The sequence below is a fragment of the Erinaceus europaeus genome, chromosome 13, assembly GCF_950295315.1.
Source record: "Erinaceus europaeus chromosome 13, mEriEur2.1, whole genome shotgun sequence".
NCBI classification, from domain to species: domain Eukaryota; kingdom Metazoa; phylum Chordata; class Mammalia; order Eulipotyphla; family Erinaceidae; genus Erinaceus; species Erinaceus europaeus.
The window spans coordinates 39,263,004-39,284,385 of NC_080174.1; the positions used below are offsets into that span (position 1 = coordinate 39,263,004).

A 21,382-nucleotide genomic window follows, 5' to 3' on the forward strand; every position below is an offset into this window, starting at 1 on the left:
GTGCTCTGGTTTGTCCAGCCCCTCCTCTCTCTGCCTCATGTGAAAAATCTCTCAAAAATCTAAACTAAGTCTTTAAAAAGTAAAAGAAAAATAAAGCAAATGGATGCACAAATGTTCTGTTAAATGTATAGAGTCTTCTTCTGAAGTTGGGGTGAGTATAATGAGTTTCCATGGGTTTCCATGGCATTACAAACAGGCTTGGAAAAGTCTCTCTCTTTGTTTTCTTTTTTCATTAGATTTTTAATGAAAGAGGGACCTGAGCACTGCTCCATCACTTTATGCAATGCCTGGGCTCAGATCCAGAGCCTCACACATGTGATTCATATGCTCTCCTGCTGAGCTACCTCCCAATTCAAGTTAATTCTTCTCTTGGTAAATGTCCTTCACAAGACTCCAGATTGTCAACAATAGTAAAAGTGCTTCTTGGAATCAGAAGAGAAAGCCCATGTCTTAACCTTCTTTTTTTTTTTTTTGAAGCTCAGAGCAATAGTTGATAATGTCATTGTGCTTAAAATATAATTCTTGGTTGAGAATCTCAACACTTGTTCCTGGTGACATGACATGATATCAAGTATATACCTCCGCGCTCACTCCTAGGGTGGTGGATCATAAGACTGAGAATTTTGATTCCTTCTGGTGTCAGAAAAGAATGTGGTCTATATCCTCAAAGATTATGTTTTGACCCAAGCTGTGTGACTTTGGTCTACAGTCTCTCAACCACTCTCAGCTCACTCCACTGGGGTTTGTTCAATGACAAAGTGGGGATGGTTGAGAAAATGAAGTGAGCTGATGTGTGTGGCAGAGCCTGGTGCATGGCAGATGGTCAGCATATATTAACTCTCTTTCCAGTGAAGGCTATTTGCAACCTGACCTTTGTTCTCTCAATCCCCATACCATGCCCATCTCTCTCTCTTTCTTTTTTCTTTTTTTTAAGGAACAAACTTTTTATTATTATTATCTTTAATTATTATTGGATAGAGACAATCAGAAATTGAGAGGAAAGGGGAACATAGAGAGGGAGCGAGACAGAGAGACTCCTGCATCCCTGCTTCGCCACTCATGAAGTTTCCCCCTGCAAGTGGGGACCAGGAGCTCTTACCTGGGTCCTTATGCACTGTAACATGTGCGCTCAAACAGGCATGCCACCACCGGGTCCCCCATGCCACATCTCTCAAGGCCTGTTTAGATGTATCTCCTCCATGAAAATCACTCTTTGGGAGTCGGGCTGTAGCACAGCGGGTTAAGCATAGGTGGTGTGAAGTGCAAGGACCGGCGTAAGGATCCCGGTTCTAGACCCCAGCTCCCCACCTGCAGGGGAGTAGCTTCACAAGCGGTGAAGCAGGTCTGCAGGTGTCTGTCTTTCTCTCCCCCTTTCTGTCTTCCCTTCCTCTCTCCATTTCTCTATGTCCTATTCAACAACAACGACATCAATAACAACAACAATAAAACAACAAGCAACAAAAGGGAATAAATAAATAAAATAAAAAATGAGTTTAAAAAAGAAAGAAAGAAAATCACTCTTCACACCACAATGGCTCACATAATTGACTGCTTACTAGTGAAAGTTCATTTTTTTCAATCTGTTTATTTGTATTTTTGCCTTCTTAAACCATAAATCTCTTGAATGCACACAATTTAGTCATCTGGGAAGATGAAAGACCCACTAGGTTAGTAGGTGAGTGTCTTGGGTTAAACTCTACAAAGTAATTTGGAGCTCTGTATAGCACAAGGGGCTACAGTTTCATTGGCAAATGGCAATAATGCTTCCCTCACAGAGAGATTCATTTTAGATATTCTATATGAGACTTAGAAGGAGTTTAATAAATATTGTAGCCACAGCCTGAGAGGGGTAGTGCCTAGGGCCTGTATACATACTGCCTTAGCTTCAATTCCCCCAGCACAACATATTATGGGTCTTAAATTTATTTACTTATTAATAAGAGGGAAAAGATGGAGAGAGAGAACACACCAGAGCCTCACTCTGGTGCATGCAATGCCAGGACTTGAGCTCGGGAACTCATGCTTGAGAGTCCAACACATGACATGATCTACCTTCGTGGCAGCAAGTCAAATCATTTAAAGAAGAAAAATAAATAAATCCCTCTTTTTTAAATGAAGTACCTTACATATATCAGACATTTTTATTTCCCAAGAATACAATAAAGGGCCTTTTTTTTTTTTTTGCCTCCAGGGTTATCACTGGGGCTCGGTTCCTGATTTCAAATTCACTGCTCCTGTGACCATTTTATTTTTATTTTATTTTATATTTTTTGGATAGGACAGAGAGAAATTGAGATGGGAGAGGAAAAATAGAGAGGGAGAGAGAAAGATAAATATCTGCAGACCTGCTTCACTGCTTACGAAGAGACCCTCCTGCAGGTGGGGAGATGGGCACTTGAACCAGGATCTTTGAGTGGGTTCTTGCACTTCATACTGTGCTCTTAACCAGTGTGCCACTGCCTGGCCCCCCAATAAAGGGCCTTCTGTTTACTTGCTGCTAAGACAAAGAGCAATTTTTATCTCCAACTGTCCACATGAGATCAAAAAGGACATCACATAGGGATTATAAATTAGGTTACTTTATTTTTAAACAGTATTTTGTCTTGTTCTTAACAGGATTGAGATGACCACAGCCACCCCTTTGGGGGACACCCCCTTCTCATTGAACGTGACCACGAGGGGAGAAGACTTTCTGTATAAGAGTAAGGTTAACTTGACTTGGAGGGGGATAGAGGGAGGAATGATGGGACACATGTCATAGTCAGCTCCTGGTATAAAGGTCAAGACTGTGGGTTCTGGAAACATATTGACTGGGTCTCATTCCCAGTTCTACCTGTTTCCAACTGTGTGATGCTGAGCACAATCCTTCACTGTTCTGTGCCTCAGTTTCCTCACCTATAGAAAGTAGATATTGGGAGTTGGGCAGTAGCGCAGTAGGTTAAGCGCACGTGGCACAAAGCACAAGGACTGGCATAAGGATCCCGGTTGGAGCCCCCTGGCTCCCCACCTGCAGGGGAGTTGCTTCACAGACAGTGAAGCAGGTTTGCAGGTGTCTATCTTTCTCTCCCCCTCTCTGTCTTACCCTCCTCTCTTCATTTCTCTCTGTCTTACCTAACAACGATGACATCAATAACTACAACAATAATGACTACAACAACAATAAAAAAAACAAGGGCAACAAAAGGGAAAATAAATAAATATTTTTAAAAATTTAAAGTTTAAAAAAAAAGAAAGTAGATATTAAGGAAGCTACCACAGAAAGTAGGTGTGAGGACTAAAAAAGACAATGCATTAAAGAGTTTAAAATAGCCTAGAAGTATAGCCAGAGAGCTAGTTAAGCTTGTCAGAGGGCCAGTTTACTGTCTAGGACACGGAAGATGCAGGTTCAATACCCATCATCACTTTATGCCAATGGTGAGCAGTGCTCTGATTCTCTCCTCATATTAAGTAAGTAACTAAGTCTTTATGTGTTTTTGTTTTGTTTTGTTTTTACCAGAGAACTACACAGCTCTGGCTTATGGTGGTGTCAAGGATTGAACCTGGGCCCTCCAGTGCCTTAAGCATGAAAGTCTGATATGTTACTGATAGTGCTATCTCCTGGCCCTAAATTTTATTTTTATTTTATTTATTTTTTATTAATTAGTTAATAATGACTGAAAGATTGTGGTACAAGAGGGGTACAATTCCCACCACCAGAGTTCCATATCCCCTCCCCTCCACTGGAAGTTTCCCTGTTTATCTCTCTGGTAGTATGAACCAAAAATCTTAATGGGGAACAGAAGGTGGAAGGTCTGGCTTCTGTAGTTGTTTCTCTGCTGGACATGGGCATTGACAGGTTGATTCACATCCCCAGTCTGTTTCTGTCTTTCCCTAGTGGGGCAGGGCTCTGGAGAGATGGGATTCCAAGACACACTGGTGAGGTCATCTGCCCAGGGAAGTCAGGTTAGGGTCAGGATAGCATCTGCAAATTGGTGGCTGGAAAGCATAACAAATTGTTTAATAATCAGGAGCCTAAAGTTCTAAATATAGCAGATGAAATTTGGTGTCTTCGTGTTAGAAGGAGCTAGGAAGCCTATTTTAGATTTATTCTAAGGGGCCCATGACTTTACTAATTTTTGCCTGAGCCCAACAGCTAACATTCAGGTGGTCTAGTAGTATTGTCTGGGGAGATGGTGTTGGAGTTGACAATAGGACGAAAAAGCTGGATAAGGGCAGAGAGAAGCTCCCAAATATGGGAAAAGTATATAAATACTGTTTATTATTATTATTATTATTATATATATAACATTATATGTATATATTATTGTAAATACCTTTGTTTTATTTATTAAATATGTATATGTTGGATGACGACAGAGAAATTGATAAGGTAGGTGAGGTACAGAGAAAGAGAGACACCTGCAGTACTGCTTCAATACTCACGAAGCTCTCTTCTATAGCGGACTGGGGATTTGAACCCTGGTCCTAGTGCTTCACCAGGTGTGCCACTGCCTGGCTTTTTTAAAATTTTATTTTTAATGTAGCTACTTTCACACTATTTTTGCAAAGTAAAAACATTCCATCAATTTACAAAGTAGCAAATTACTATAAGTTCAAAATTAGTCCTGGAGAGAGATTTTGCCAAGAATTAGGGGTCTCCAGGAGGAAAACTTTGAGAGCATTGCTTCAAAAAGTAATTGATTTGGGCTGGGGGAAATGGCATAATGGTTATGCAAAAATCGTTTCATGCCTGAGCCACCAAAAGTCTGAAGTTCTACCCCCAGCACTACCATAAGCCAGAGCTGAGCAACACTCTGTTTAAAAATATAAATAAAATAAAATAATTAATCTACTAGACTGGATAAATATCTCACCAGGTAGGAGTAGGAGTAGGGCACATGCCTTGCCATGAGTGTGACCCAGAATCAAGCCCTTGCACCGCATGGGAGGTGTTATGTTACTGGACTGGTTTTGTGGCATCTCTCTAAATGAAAAAAAAAAAAAAAAAAAAGCCTCAACTCTACAAAAAGCAAACAAACTATAACAACAAATAATTTTATTTGGAGGACTTTGGTTAAACTTTAATTCTACTAGACTTCCTTTAAAAAATGATTAATTGTGGTCCAGGAGGTGGCTCAGTGGATAAAGTATTGGGTTGGGCTCTCAAGCACGAGGTCCTGAGTTCAATCCCTGGCAGCACATGTACCAGAGTAATGGCTGATTCTTTCTCTCTCCTCCTATCTTTCTCATGAATAAATAAATTTTTTAAAAATTAATTGAATTAATTGAAAAAGAGAAAATTTGGGCCTATTTCAGTCTTTTCCATTCATTTGTCATATGTGTCTGGGAGTGGAACAACCTTCCTGATACTCACGGATCTTCCCCCAGTGATGACAGCTCTAAGTTGTAGCACTGGCAGGAAGCTGGATTGATGGCAGGACACAAGACTTCTATAGAAACCCAGAAATAATTGCTCTCAGGGCAAGGGGTCTACAGGTTGGCCTGCTCTACACAGAATTATTACTGTAAGATGGGATTAATTTTGTCATCAAACTAAAAGCAAAGGTCTTCAACTAGGCTATTCCCCTCCCCTCCAAGTGGTAAACAATAATTGTGTGTAATTTCATGTCATATGATATCTGGGACTTGCTAAAACTTTACTTGCTTCTTCTTAGAAATTGTCATCTGGGGGGCCGGGCGGTGGCACAGAGGGTTAAGCCAAGTGGCTCAAAGCGCAGGGACCGGCGTAAGGATCCCGGTTTGAGCCCCCGGCTCCCCACCTGCAGGGGAGTCGCTTCACGGGCGGTGGAGCAGGTCTGCAGGTGTCTATCTTTCTCTCCCCTTCTCTGTCTTCCCCTCCTCTCTCCATTTCTCTCTGTCCTATCCAACAACGAATTGCGTCAACAAGGGCAATAATAATAGCCACAGCGAAGCTACAAGGGCAACAAAAGGGGGAAAAAAATGGCCTCCAGGAGCGGTGGATTCATGGTGCAGGCACCGAGCCCAGCAATAACCCTGGAGGAGGAAAAAAAATAAAAATAAAAATAAAATTAAAAAAAAAAGAAAGAAATTGTCATCTGGGGGTACAGCGATAGCACAGGGGGTTAAGTGCACATGATGCAAGGCACAAGGACCAGAGTAAGATCCCAGTTCGAGCCCCTGACTCCCCACCTGCAGAGGGTGGGGTGGGTATCGCTTCATAAGTGGTGAAAGCAGTTCTGCAGTTGTCTATCTTTCTCTCCTCACTGTCTTCCCCGCCTCTCTTGATTTCTCTCTGTCCTATCCAACAACAAGGGCAAGAAAATGGAAAAAAATGGTCTCCAGAAACAGTGGATTCATAGTGCAGGCACGAAGCCCCAGCAATAACCCTGGAGGAAAAAAAAAGTTAAGAAATGGGGTGAGGTGGGGAATGTAAATGAGAAATCAGAATTTTATCTGGCAACCCCATCACCAGCAGACATTGGGCAACGTCTGAAGACATTTCTGGTTGTCACAGCTGGGAAGAAAGGTTGGCATTCTGTGAGAAGAAGTCAGGGAGACTGTAACCGCCCAATAATGCACAGACACATCTTCCAGCAAAGAATTAGTTATCTGGGGCCAGGTGGTAGCACACCTGATTGAGTGTACATGTTATAATGCGCAAGGTCCCTGAATTCAAGCCTCTTCCCCACCCACAAGGGAAATGGTGAAGCAGTACTGCAGGTATCTCTCCTTCATTTTCCCTGTCTATCTCCCCTCCCCCTTTTTAACGATTTTATTTATTTATTCATGAAGAAGATAGGAAGAGAGAGAAGGAACTAGACATCACTCTGGTACATGTGCTGCGGGGGGTTGAACTCAGGACCTCATGCCTGAGAGCATCCAAGGCTTTATCCCTGTGCCACCTCCTGGATCACTCTTCTTCCCTTTCCATTTTTCTGTCTTACCCAGAGTGAGAGAGAGAGAGAGATTCTTACCCAGAGTGTGTGTGTGAGAGAGAGAGAGAGAGAATTATCTATCCAGCTGACTAACAAACCTTAAAGCATCATCACTAGGGAAAGAAGAGGAAGGTTACTCCATTGTGGGTGCTACCCACCACCCTTTCTCCCACCACCCCATCTTTCTTCTTATGGTTAGTTGCACCTAGTTTTTTGTTGTTGTTTTTTTTCCAGATTCTAGGTCTCTTGCATGCACTGTTTCACCTATCTGAGCCGCTTTATTTTTTTTCAGATAGAGAATGAGAGAGAGGGGGCCAAGTGGTGATGCACCTGGTAAAGCATACACACTACAGTGCAAAAAGACCCATGTTCAAGTCCTCGGTCCCTACCTAAGGGGGGGAGGCGGTTTCATGATGGTGAAACAGTACTGCAAATGTCTTTCTCTCTGCCTCCCCATTCCCTCTCAAGTTCTCTCTTTCTCTATCCAAAATAAATATTTTAAAAAGAGAATGAGAGAGACATACAGTCAGGAGAGACACGCCATGGCCGGTGCGCCGCTATGTTCCATCGCTGGGGAGCCAGAGACGACCCGAACTGCCCCTGCGGCTACAGACAGACTATGACCCACATAGTCAACGACTGCCACCTCTCCAGATTCAAAGGAGGTCTCGAAACTTTACATCAGGCTCAACCTGACGCTGTTGACTGGCTACGGAAGAAGGGCAAACGCTAGAAGAAGAAGAAGGAGAGACACCATTGTATTGGAGTGTCCATATGAGATACCATAACACCTCCCAGGTTGTGCTGAGACTTGAACCTGGGCTACACACATGACAAGGAAGGTTCCCTACCCTGTTAGACATCTATCTCCAGTCCTGCATGGAGGTTTAAGTAAGCCTCTGATAAAGGCACTAGAAATACATTCAAAGTAGTGCATATATCTAATAAGTGCAAAGTTGGATGAATTTTCACAGAGTGAGCATGCCTGTGTTACCAACCCCTGGACAAGTGACATCATTAGCAGTCTCCCAAAAGTCCCTGATGTCCATTGTAATCACTGCCCTACATGCATCCAGGGGAGCCCACTATTCTGATGTGTACTGACACAGATTTGAACTGGAATCTCAGTTATGCAAGCCCTGCTCTCTACCAGCTGCATTATTTCCCCTGGCTGCAGATCTCCATTTTTATCAAGTAGGTGGCTTTTAAGCATAGGACTAATGAATTATTTAAATATGGATATTTGATATGCATATACGCACAGTCACATTGATGAAAAAGTATGTATGTGTAGACAATAATTGGTTTTTATTGACCCCCTTCCTTTTAGGCTTGTATTTATAGTTTCAAATTTACCTACAAAAATGTCATATTGTTGCATGACCAAAAAGAAGAGAGAGCCTTTTGCTTACCAATTTTACAAAAGAAGTTTGAAGCTGGGAGTTGGGTGGTAGCATAGCGGGTTAAACACACGTGGTGCAAAGTGCAAGGACCAGCATGAGGACTCCAGTTCAAGCCCCCAGCTCCCTACCTGCAGAGGAGTCGCTTCACAGACAGTGAAGCAGGTCTGCAGGTGTCTATCTTTCTTTCCCCCTCTCTGTCTTCCCCTCCTCTCTCCATTTCTCTCTGTCCTATCCAGCAACGACAACATCAACAGCAATAATAACTACAACAATATAAACAACAAGGGCAACAAAAAGGAAATAAATAAATATTAGAAAAAAAAAAACAAGTTTGAAGCTGTGTCAAGAATAATAAGAACAGGACTTGGCTGACAGAATTTTGACAGATACACTGAAGACAAAACCCTCCGTGCCATGCCCCTTTTATGGGTAGAGGTACACTGTCACTCTATATTCATCTCTGCCCTGGAAGCTGTAGTGAGTCTCCCAGGACATTGCATTCTCTTTCCCACCTCTCTCCTCCTTCCTGTCCCCCCCGTACACACGCCATGGAGATGGCATATGCCACAGTCGGGAACTCCTCTGAGTCTCAGAATATTTCTCTGCATTTCAGTTCTCACATTTGCTGTCCTTCCTTCTTTAGGTTCTGGAGCCATTGTTGCTGCCATTGTGGTGATTGTCATTATCATATTCACTGTGGTTCTGATCTTGCTGAAGATGTACAACAGGTATGAAATGCCCAGGGCATTGTAAATGCTTAGCCTCCTTCCATGATGTCTATATGATGGTAACCCAATATTGTGAGTGTCTGTCATGTACCCAATCACCAAATGTTCTTACACTTTATGGGTCCTTTAAATAAATTAATTTTAAAAAAATAGTAGCTAAGGCTGGTAGTAGTGCACCGCCTAAGTGCACACAGTGTAGTAGGTGTCACATGAGGTGACAAACACTAGAATACACATACCTGCAACTTCACTTTTCCGAGACCAAATAAGAGGAAATAATATACCTTTATCACATAAGTAAATGTTATAGTTATACAAAAAAGACTTTCATGCCTGCAACTTTGAGGTCCCGAGTTAATCTCTAGCACCACAATAAACCAAAACAAACAAACAAACAAAACCTAGAACTGTGTATATGTTGTGTGTTTAAATGGGAAAGTAGAGAGAAATAGAGGGGGAAGGGCCAGTTGTTGTACTACCTTGGCATGTGTATGCTGTAGATTTGAGCCTAGCCCCCACAACACTGAAGGAAGCTTCAGTGCTGTGGTCTCTTTCATGCTGTCTTTGTCACTGAGAGACAGAATAAAAGGTAGAGAAGAAAGAAAATGTAGTAAATTATTAAAAATAGGTGAATTGTTGACTGAAGGGTATTTGAGTATTATACTATTTGTGAAACTTTTCTGCAAAGACTTATAATTTGATTTGAAATTTTATGAAAAAAAATTTATAATAAGTCAACAAGATGTAATATGGAGATATCAGAACAGTTAGCTATTGCATTTATGACATACAAAATAAAAGATACATATTTTTAAATTTTTATTTATTTATTCCCTTTTCTTGCCCTCGTTTTTTATTGTTGTAGTTATTGTTGTTATTGATGTCGTTGTTGGAAATAACAGAGAAAAATGGAGAGAGGAGGGGAAGACAGAAAGGGGGAGAGAAAGACAGACACCTTCAGACCTGCTTCACTGCCTGTGAATCGATTCCCCTGCAGGTGGGGAGCAGGCTTGAACTGGGATCCTTACACCGGTCCTTGCACTTTGCACCACCTGCGCTACCGCCCAACTCCCAAGATATATATTTTAATACATTCTTTTCTCAACTAAGTGCAAAGTTTAGATATTTCTAGCAATAAACATAACTGCAAATTTTAACTCATACTAATTTTGAACAGAAAAATTAATATCTTCATTTTATCTTTATTTTTAAATACGTGTTTATTTTTGGATAAAGACAGAGACATTGAGAATGAGGAGATAGAAAGGACTGGGGACACAGAATAATAGTTATGCAAAAAGACTCTCATGCCTGAGGCTCTGAGGTCCCAGGTTCAATACCCACCCCCCACCATAAGCCAGAGCTGAGCAGTATTGTGGTCTCTCTTTTATTAAAATTTAAAAAATAAGATATTTTAAAAAGTTTAAAAAGAGGGTGGAGTGTAGATAGCATAATGGTTATGCAAAGAGACTCTCATGCCTGAGGCTCCAAAGTCCCAGGTTCAATCCCCTGCACCACCATAAACTAGAGCTGAACAGTCCCCTGGTTAAAAAAAAAAAAAAGTTTAAAAGAGAAAAGTTCTCTGATAAATAAATAAATATTGAGGGGCCAGGAGGTGACACACCTAGTTAAGCACTCACACACACACTACAGTGTGCAAGGACCCAGATTCAAGCCCTGGTCCCCACCTGTAGTGGGAAAGCTTCACAAGTGGTGAAGCAGGGCTGCAGATGTCTCTCTGTCCCTCTCCCTTTCTATCTCCCCCATCCCTCGATTTCTCTATGTCTCTAACCAATAATAAGTAAATAAATAAAAATTAAAATATTTAAAATAAATAAATATTGAAGAAAAAAAGGAGAGACATCTGCAGCACTGCTTCACCACTCATGAAGCTTCCCCCTTGCAGGTGGGGGCCTGGGATTTGAACCTGGGTCCTTGAGCACTATAACACATGTGCTATACTGGCTTATCCATTAATGGGGGGGGGGGAACCATTAAGTTTAAAGTATAATTTATACTGAGCAAACAATTGTAGAATCAGAATAGTTGATATCTAAGGTCACTTCTAGTTGTAAATTTATGTTGTGGGAAATTAAACAATATGGTTTACTGATGATCTCCATTGATAGCTTTACTAAAGCTATAGTCACAGAGTCTATCCCCCAAGGCAAACTTGGGGAAAGACTGGACCATGCCTGTGTATCTCATTACAGGAAAATGAGGACAAGACGGGAGCTGGAACCCAAGAGCCCCAAGCCAGCCTCCCCTCCTGTCCCTGACACAAGCAGCAACAGTAGCCAACACCCAGGAACTGTGACCTTCAACCCTGTTGACATCCACGTGGAGACTCGGTGACCCCCAGTCTAGTGCTCACTTGGTCATAGCCTATGGAGCCTTCTACAGTTGAGACCAAGGAGTACTTTCGCCCCTGGCAGCTTCCCTATGATTCCCCTCAGTCAGATCAACAAAAGCATCATCAATCCCTGTTGCTTCACACAACCCCCAACCCTGCCCTGCCCTGCCCCGCCCTGCCCCACCCCAGTAACTTTATCCTTATCCTTGCTGCCATCCTATCAAAAAGCTGTGGAACATTCCTTTGTTATCTGATGAAGCAGACCTATGTTGGGAATCCACCTGTGTGGATTTGGTTCCACACCACCACCAAACACCACAGCTAGGCAGACAGAGTGCTGGAGTCTTTGGTCAGGAGTTGGGGGTTAGGGCAATCTCCCTAGAGTGTTAAAACTGGGTCTGCCATTGAAGTCATACCAAAATAAGGGCTGTGGCTCTTTAGAACAAAACATTCAATTCAATAACCAGGCACAAAGGAACTAACTTGAACTAAATAGCCCCCAAACCAACTTGTTAATTTATAACTTGTTCCAGTACTAGATGGCCATTAGTTAGCTCATAACAATTGGTTAATATATCTTTCCCTCTTTATGAATGGTTACAGAAGCACTGTTAAAATAGCTCAGTTGGATAGTGCTTTGCTTTGTCATGTGTGTGATCCAGTTTTGAGCCCAGCCCCCGCCTCATTGAAGGAAGCTTTAGTGCTGTGGTCTCTCTCTTTCTCTGTCTATCTCTAAAGAGGAGAAGGAGGAAGAGTTACAAGAGACCAGAGAGACAGCTCACCAGGTACGGGTGTGCTTGGCCATACTTTCAGCCTAAATTTGAGTCCCATTACCAGAGGAAACTATGGTGACATAATATCTCTGTCTCTCTAAATGAAAAAATGGCCCACAGCAGTAAAATCTCTCATATGTGAAGTACCAACTGAAAAAAAAAAAGTTTCAACTTCATTACTAAAGAATCAGATTAGGAGGGACAGGGTGACCTTGAAGACTAGTGGTTTCTAGGGCAAAAGATAGTTGTATTGGCAAAAATCCTAGGACAAGCCACTGACTAGTAAACATCTGTCTTCCTCCTCCATCTGTCTGTCTGGGGCTGAATTACCCCTGACTCAATCCAATTTCTTGGTTCCCCTTGAAATCTGAGCAAACCTCGCTTTCTAGTTCACACATTACCTCCAAAGTATTTGGATATTGATTAGATTACACCCTATACCTATCTTACTTATGCCTTTTCTGGCCACCTTGCAGAGATCAGGACAGATTCAAAGTTCAAATCATTCTCTACAAGGAGTTAAAATCTTTGATTCTTTAGCCAGAAGAACAATCTACTGAGAGAGAAAAGCATTTGCCATTGAAGAAACAAAGGAAAGAGAAAGAAGGTAAAAAAAAAAAAAAAAAAGAAAAGAAAGAAAGAAATAGAATGAATAAACCTGCCCTTGCAAACCCATTTCCTGGTTGTGTGACCTTGGAAATGTGACTCAACCTCTCTGTTTGGTTTCCTTTCTCTGAAGTAGTGATGATAACACCTGCCTCTCTGGTTACAATACAAGTCAAGGGCTGAGGAAAGTGGCAGGTAGTGCCAGGCACTCAGCAGATTCTCAATGACTGAGAGCCAACATTACTAGTATGATATTTGTTCAACTGCAAAACATGTATTTGTTCATATTCTAATGATACCGGCATTAGAATCTGTTTTAAAATTGATAGGTTTGTTGATGTCATTGTAATGCTTTCCCTTCTCAAAAAGCTGCTTTGTAATCACTCGTGCATCTGACAATTGGAAACATGTAATAAATACTTTGGCTGTCATAGAAAGTGACACACTTGGGCTGGGGAAATAAAATAATGATTATGCAAAAATTTTCATACCTGAGGCTCTAAGGTTTCAGGTTCAATCCCAGCACCACCATAAGTCAGAGCTGAACAGTGCTCTGTATCTCTCTCATTAAAATAAATAAAATATGAAAGAAAGAAATAAGGGGAAAGAGAGAGAGATTCTAATATTTAAATTTAAATTCTAGGACTCTTCCTTGTGGGTTCAGAGATCTTTGCTGAGATGAAACTGAGGGTCAGAAAATTCGATGAGAGACTTTTGTTCACATAGCTCACACTATCTCACCCTAAAAATACTCCCTTGAAGGAGTCGGGCAGTAGTGCAGTGGGTTAAGCCACGTGGCGCAAAGGGCAAGGACCTGCGTAAGGTTCAAGCCCCGAACTCCCCACCTGCAGGGGCGTCACTTCATCTTTCTGTCCCCTTCTCTGTCTTCCCCTCCCCTCTCCATTTCTCTCTGTCCTATCTAACAACGATGACATCAATAACAACAATAATAACTACAACAACAATAATTTTTAAAAAAAGACAACAAGGGTAACAAAAGGGAAAGTAAATAAATTAATTAAATAAAATAAAAAATACTCCCTTGATTAGGTTTGGAGAAATACTAGCAAATTCTTCCTCATATATTTCTTCTGCCTGTACCAGACACTTTGTAAAGTGTTTTCACGTGTTATTTCATAACCTTTTTCCATGTGTGATGAGACTTTCAGGTTCAAAGGTCACATACTTAGCAAGTTACAAAGACAAGACTCAATGTGGACCCCTTGAGTCCATACTCCACTTTCTCTTGTGACTAAATTGGAGGATGACAGGCTTGTTGTTTGAGTGTTGGTCAAGGCTCTAGTTTCCAAAGTGGACAAAACCTCCTTGAGTTTCGAAGATTAAAATAATTCAAATGCCAAGGATTTCTGCTTCTTTTACCTAACCATCTAGGACAAAGCAAGAAAAGAAATGACACTTAACCAGGACGGAACCATTTCTTTAAACACTCATGCCCCAAATATAGATATTTTTCCCAAATATATCCTGGTTTTTAACAATTCACTTGAAATGTTCCAACATTAAAATCAGATGTCTGCCCATGGTGGAATCTTCCTGGAATTACTAGAGAAGTTATTCTCTAGCACATGTCCTTTGGGGGAAAAAAAATTAATATATCAAACAAAACTTGGAGTTGGAGGAAAGAAAGGAGAGGAAGAGGAGGCGGAAAGGAAGGGGGGTTTAGGAGTTTTGTTTGTTGTTTTCTACTAATGAAAATAACACAGTAAGCATCCTCTAAGGGCTTCTAAATGCAAATCATGATTCTACTAAAGGCATTAAATGAGCTGGTCACCTGTGATAAGGATCTTGCAAAATGCTGTTATGTATTTCATTTCTTCATGTGTTTCCTAACTGAACAGATGCTACCATATTGGGCCACTGAATCAATTAAAAATGTTTAATGCTTAAAATAAAATGTTTAAAAATTAAAAAAAAACTTTAAACAAGCATCTGCTGAGTTTATTTCAATTGCATGTAAAGCTAATAAAAATCCTTTGTTTCTTTTTTCTTTTAAACAGCACTGTTCAGCTCTGGCTTATGGGGATACAGGGGGTTAAATATGGACCTCAGAGCCTCAACAAGAAAGTCTTTTACATAGTTGTTTTGCTATCTCTCCCACCCAATGAGAGCCTTTTTTTCCCCTACCAAAAACTTGGTACTTATACAACTCCACTGCTCCTGGTAGTCATTTTTCCTTTTTTAATTTGTTACAGAAACAAAAATTGAGAGGGAAGGGGGACTAAAGAGAGAATGAAAAAGAGAGGCACTTGCAACACTACTTCACCACTTATGGAATTTGCCCCCTGCATGTGGGGACCAGGAGCTTGAACCCAGGTGTTCACACATTAAGTAATGTGTACACTGTAGCAAGTGTGCCACTGTAGGAAACAGCAAAAGCATCTGCTATAAACTAGCTCCTACTATGTGCCAGCATATACTGGATGGGTCCTTTATATCCACCAGTTCCTTTAATCATAACATTTTTTCAAAGGATCATTATGACTTCTTTATGTTTTGTTTTTTATTAGTGATTTAATATTGATTTATAAGATTGTAAGGGGTATAATTGTAAAAGGGATGTGATTCCACACAGTTCCCACCACAGGGTTTCATATCCCGCCCCCTCAATTGGAAACTTCCTAATTGTTTATCCCTCTGGGAATATGGACTATAATTATTTTTTAAAGAAGTATTTATTTTTCTGTTAATATTTTGTTTATTTTTAAAGAGAGAAAGCTCTGTTCTATGGTGGGCTGGGGATTGAACCTGGGGCCTTAGAGCCTCAAGCATGAGAGAATTTGCATAACCATTATGCTGTCTCCCCAGCCCTGGACTGAAATTCTTTATGGGGTGCAGAAGGTGGGTTCTGACTTCTGTAATTGCTTCTCCACTGGACATGGGCATTGGCAGATTGATCCACACCCCCAGCCTGTTAATTTCTTTCCTTAGTAGGGTAGAGCTCTGGGGAGGGGAGGTTCCAGGAAGCATTGGTGAGGTCATCTGCCCAGTAAAGTCAGGATGGAATCATAGTAGCATCTGGAACTCGATGGGTGAAAAGCAGTAAGATGGAAAACAAGACAAAATGTTTAATAAACAGGAAATGTAGGGTAGGAATAGAGCAGATAAAAGTAGGAACCTTAGAATAGAAGGAAACTAGGAAGTCTATTTTAGGAATGTTCCTAGAACTCTATGTCTTAATAATCTTTGCTTGAGTTTAATAATTAATGTTGTGGTGAACCAAAAATATTGTCTGGGAAGATGGTGTCAGAGTTGAGTGTAGAACTAGTAAACAGGATTAGGGCAGAGAGTTGCTTGCAAACTTGAAGAAGATATATAAATACAATTAACTACGTACCACAATGATCTAACCCGAGGTCGATACCCATTCATATAAAGCCTAGGAGCCTGTATAACATCTGAGTCCCTGTCAGATAGCCCACAGTCCATAGTCACATCTGAGAACATTTTAGGCTGTGTTTAGGCTGAAAAATTCAGAGTTAGTCTTCCTGAGTGGCAGAACATGATGACCCAGCCTCCCTTCAGAGAGTGGGGCAATCCTTACCATTGCTATTTCATAGTGAGGGTACAGTCCTGAGGAAGCTTACAAAAGGGTTTATCGGGAGTCGGGCTATAGTGCAGCGGGTTAAGCGCAGGTGGCGCAAAGCACAAAGACCGGCATAAGGATCTCGGTTTGAACCCCGGCTCCCCACCTGCAGGGGAGTCGCTTCACAGGTGGTGAAGCAGGTCTGCAGGTGTCTGTCTTTCTCTCCTTCTCTCTTTCTTCCCCTCCTCTCTCCATTTCTCTCTGTCCTATCCAACAACGACAACAACAATAATAACTACAACAATAAAACAACAAGGGCAACAAAAGGGAATAAATAAATAAAATAAATATAAAATTAATTAATTAATTTTAAAAAGGGCTTATCATGAGGTTCCCAATGGGTGTAATCAGTGATGGTTGAGAGAGTGATCTATCAGAGGTCTAGGCCCATATTATCTATGTGGGGATCCAAAGATTCCCTGTCTAGGATCCCGTGTGATGGGGTGGCCGGACAGTGGCCAAAGAAGTCATCATTAAGTGAGCCCAGTCTCTTGCCTTTATTCAGTCATTATGACTTCTCTGTAGGAGCCATCATTGTTTTGTTTTTTAATATTTTGGTATTTTGTTTGTTTGTTGTATAGAGAGAAATTGAGCTGAGAGGGAGAAATTTAGAGAGAAAGACACCCACAGGACTATTTCACCACTTATGAAGCTGTTTCTATCATTTATGCCCTGTTTCTATCATTTATGAGGAAATAGATACAGGGAGGTAACTTGTCTGTGGGTGGTACGGTGGATTTATTGTTCTTGGGGTGATCCTTCTCATGTTGGGGAGTTCTCTCTACTTCTACAGGCAGAATCCTCTCCTACTATAAAAGCTGAAAAGGTCAGACATTTACTTTCCCAGAATAAGTTTCAGTGGAGTGAGGACGCATGATCTGAGCACAGTCAATCAGATATTCCTGCCATGACAATGAATTGAGAAGGTGGTGACATCAAGTTCCCAGAACCTGCTCTACTGGCAAGTGTATTGCTCCCTCCTTGTCAAGGGGAAGCAGCAGCAGAGTTATTCTTGAGTCTAGAGACCCAGTGTCTGTGGCATTAAAAGCAGCCACAGTGTCTATGCTAAACTAGTTCTTTATCTCTGAGCCTGGTTCTGGTCTTCTGGAAATGCCAACTATTACCAAACCCCTTTTCTGCTTAGTCAGCAGAGTATTTGCTTCTGCTTACAGCTAAGAGTTTGTGACAGTGATGGGACTTGCTGACAGCCATCTGGGATGTGGCTGACCCAGGAAACAAGGTCTCCAAGGCCCTTGCTTCTATCTGTACCTTTCATTTTCAGTAAGAGGTGATTAACTTTTTCTTTCCCCACTGCTTACTATAGAGTTAACTATATAAATCAAGTGACTGTATATGTGTGGTTTGGGTAAAAAGACATTTGTGGAGATAATATAATTTGCAGCTAGAGAAGAATGCTCAATTCATTTTTTAAATTTTATTTATTTTAAAGTCTACCATGTCAGATATAAGAATAGCTGTCCCTGCCCTTTTTTGTGGGCCATTGGCTTGTATGATAGTTTTCCATCCTTTCACTTTAAGTCTGTGTTTGTCTTGTTGAGTTAGGTGAGTTTCCTGTAGACAGCATATTGTTGGGTTGTATTTTCTGATCCATCTTCCTACTCTGTGTCTTTTAATAGGTGAATTCAGGCCATAGACATTTATTGATATCAAAGATTGAAGATATTTTAACACCATTCTTGTAGAGTTTTAGAGTGTTTTGATATATGTCCTATTTATGATGGTCTGACTGTTTATAGAAGACCTTTCAGAACTTGTTTCAGGGCAGGCTTGGTGATAGTTGATTCCTTCAACTGTTGCTTGTCTGAGAAGGTTTTGATGCCTCCATCTAGTCTGAATGACAGTCTAGCAGGATATAGTATTCTTGGTTGAAAGCCTTTCTCATTGAGCAATCGATAGATATATTGCCATTCTCTTCTGGCTTGTAGTGTTTCTGTGGAGTAGTCTGCTACTAATCTTATGGGTTTTCCTCTGTAGATGACTCTTTGTTTTTCTCTTGCAGCCTTGAGGATCCTTTCTTTATCCTTGTTCCTTTCCATTCTAAGTATGATGTGTCTTGGTGTCTTTAAGTCTGGGTTAATTCTGTTTGGGACCCTCTGGGCTTCTTGAACCTTTATGTCTTTGATGTTGTCTAGACTAGAGAAGTTTTTAGCTATTATGGCCTGAAGAATGCTTTCTTCCTCTCCCTCTCTTTCTTCCTCTGGTAAGCCAATAATGCATATATTGTTTCTTTTGAAGTCATCCCATAGGACTCTATTGCTGTTTTTAGCATCTCTTAATCTTTTTTAGTTGTCTCTAATTCATCCTCAGTCTTGCTAATTCTGTCTTCAGCCTCACTGATTCTATTCTCTCTGCCCTCTACTGTTTTCTGGAGTTCATCTATTTTGTTTCCCTGTTCTGATACTGTTTTAGCTTGTTCAGCTAGTTGTGTTCTTAGCTCAGCTATTTCAGCTTTCAGCTCTCTAATAACCTTGAGAGAATTAGTGTTTTCTTCCAGAGTCTCATTTGTTGTTCCTGTATTTCTGATTACAATTCTTTCAAACTCTTTACTCACTCCTGTGATTATTTTCTTAGCTAGTGTTTGGATTTTGAACTCGTTATTTTGTGCTTCACCCTTTGGGGGTGCTTTTAGCTGGACTGTTGTCCTGGTTTATTTCTCCATTATTTCTTCTTGTTGGTTTAACCATTTTATATGTTATGTTATGAGTTCCCTCTCTCAGTACTTTTCAAATTACTGATCACTATTGCCTGGATTGACTTGTGTGTTGTATGCTTTACATTGGGTTCTAGTTCTCCTCCGCCAAGAGAATTGGATCAGTCCTGCTAATTTTGTGGGCCCGCTTGGCCCCGCCCCAAGGAACCCCGAGAGAGGGTTCCTGAGTTCCAGAGAGAGAGTTAGAGAGTTACACAGTTGGAGAGTTGAAGAGTTGCAGAGTTCCAGAGTGCCAGAGTTCGAGAGTTCGGGAGTTGGAGAGGGTTCCTGAGTTCGAGAGTAAGAGAGAGTTTGAGAGTTCCACAGTTGGAGAGTTGAAGAGTTCCAGAGTTCCTGAGTTCCAGAGTTAAAGAGAGAGTGCTTGCGCCGCCGCAAAGAGAAAGCAGAGTTCTGTTTGGTGATTAGTTTGGTTTAGTTTATGAATCGTTGTTCCTAAATAAAGAAATACAGCTTCCCTGCCCAGCTGTTGTCTCCGCGTCTCTGTTACCCGCCTGTGAAGCTAGCCCGGCCAGCTGGAGCCGCCGAATTTTAACAACACTTGTGTCTAAGTAAGGTAATTAAAGAGTTCACAGTGGTGGAAGTTAACAGTTGTTTCAATAGTATTTTAATCGCTGAGTTGGAGCTCAGTGGTTTAAAAGCCTCTTTTTCTTTTTCTTCCCTGTAGGCTATGGGAGCCTGAGGGCTTTTAAACTATCAATAGGCTTCTTAGCTTAATCACTGACTCCTTATCAAGAGATAAAGCAGGGTGTGGCAGAGATACTCCAGTGATTATGCAAAGAGACTTTCACAGCCCCACTGCTCTGCCACCGAAGTATAGGTCTTCTCCTGGGTTTCCTGGTTAGATCTCTGTCCCCTGGTGTCCCTCCCTGTTGCTGCTCCAGACTCTGAGGGCAGTAGCAATGGAGACCCAGACTTGCACTGGTGAGTCTCTGGAGAATCCTCTCCTCCCCTCAGCTGTCCCCTTGTTGTTGGAACAGACTGGAGGTGGTGTCTCAACTGACAAACTGCCAGACTATTACCAGCAACTTAATCTCTCCCTAGGCTCCTCTCTGTCACCAGCCACACGTGTTTGCCACTCACCAGTGACCTGGTGGGCTCCTGTAGTGGTTCCAGTCCTGTCTCATTTTGGTCCCAGGTGGTCTCCTTTGGTATTCCTAGTTGATCCTGGAGAGGAGAGGAGAGGAGGGGAGAGGAGAGGAGAGGAGAGGAGAGGAGAGGAGAGGAGAGGAGAGGAGAGGAGAGGAGAGGAGAGGAGAGGAGAGGAGAGGAGAGGAGAGGAGAGGAGAGAAGAAGATCTGCTGCTGCTTGTAACCCCACCTCCGGAAGTCTCCCATTTGTGCCTACTTTCACTGAGATGGCACTGAGATGCAATGGGGAGAAAGACAAGTTTGGCTACTAACCTCACAGTTTAACATCTGCTAGGAAGACAAACAATATAAAACAAGCAATCAAAGGGGGCCGGGCAGTATTGCAGTGGTTTAATTGCACATGGCGCGAAGCTCAAGGACCAGTAAAAGGATACTGGTTCGAGCCCCTGGCTCCCCATCTGCAAGGGAATCTTTTCACAGGTGGTGAAGCAGGTCTGCAGTTATCTATCTTTCTCTCCCCCTCTCTGTCTTCCCCTCCTCTCTCTATTTCTCTCTGTCCTATCTAACAATGACAACATCAATAACAACAACAATAATAACTACAACAATAAAAAACAAGGGCAACAAAAGGGAAAATAAATAAATATTTTTTAAAAAGTAATCACGGGAGTTGGGCTGTAGCGCAGCGGATTAAGCGCAGGTGGTGCAAAGCACAAAGACCGACATAAGGATCCCGGTTCAAACCCCGGCTCCCCACCTGCAGGGGAGTCCCTTCACGGGTGGTGAAGCAGGTCTGCAGGTGTCTATCTTTCTCTCCTCCTCTCTGTCTTGCCCTCCTCTCTCCATTTCTCTCTGTCCTATCCAACAATGACAACAATAACAATAATAACTACAACAATAAAACAACAAGGGCAACAAAAGGGAATAAATAAATAAAATAAATATTTTTTTAAAAAAGTAATCACAATATTCAACAATTCCTCTTATGATAAGACATTGAGGGTGTTTTGTAAGCCTGTTGCTAAAGCACCTACCTCAGTCCAGAGGTCACTGGGTGGGGGGAAAAAAAGACTGCTGAGAAGAAATAACATCAAAACTAAGTGATAGAGTGAGCATAGAGAGGAAGAGTGATAAGAAGAAACTTGTGAGTGAGAAACTTCATTCATAAGAGCCTGGGAAGTTAAAGACATTTTCAATGAA

The 21,382-nt window shown here is 41.6% G+C and overlaps 1 protein-coding gene across 3 annotated transcripts in view; it reads left to right on the forward strand.

Moving 5' to 3' along the window:
• Positions 1-14,706, forward strand: part of NCMAP (non-compact myelin associated protein) — a 55,135-nt gene extending 40,429 nt beyond the window's left edge. For all 3 annotated transcript variants that reach the window (XM_060205553.1, XM_016187910.2, XM_007522578.3), the window contains 3 exons: positions 2,617-2,702; positions 8,943-9,027; positions 11,241-14,706. In XM_060205553.1, coding sequence (XP_060061536.1) covers positions 2,624-2,702; positions 8,943-9,027; positions 11,241-11,382 — 306 coding nt within the window. In that variant the 5' untranslated portion in view covers positions 2,617-2,623 and the 3' untranslated portion in view covers positions 11,383-14,706. The remainder of the gene's footprint in view (positions 1-2,616; positions 2,703-8,942; positions 9,028-11,240) is intronic.
• The last annotated feature ends 6,676 nt before the right edge of the window (positions 14,707-21,382 follow it).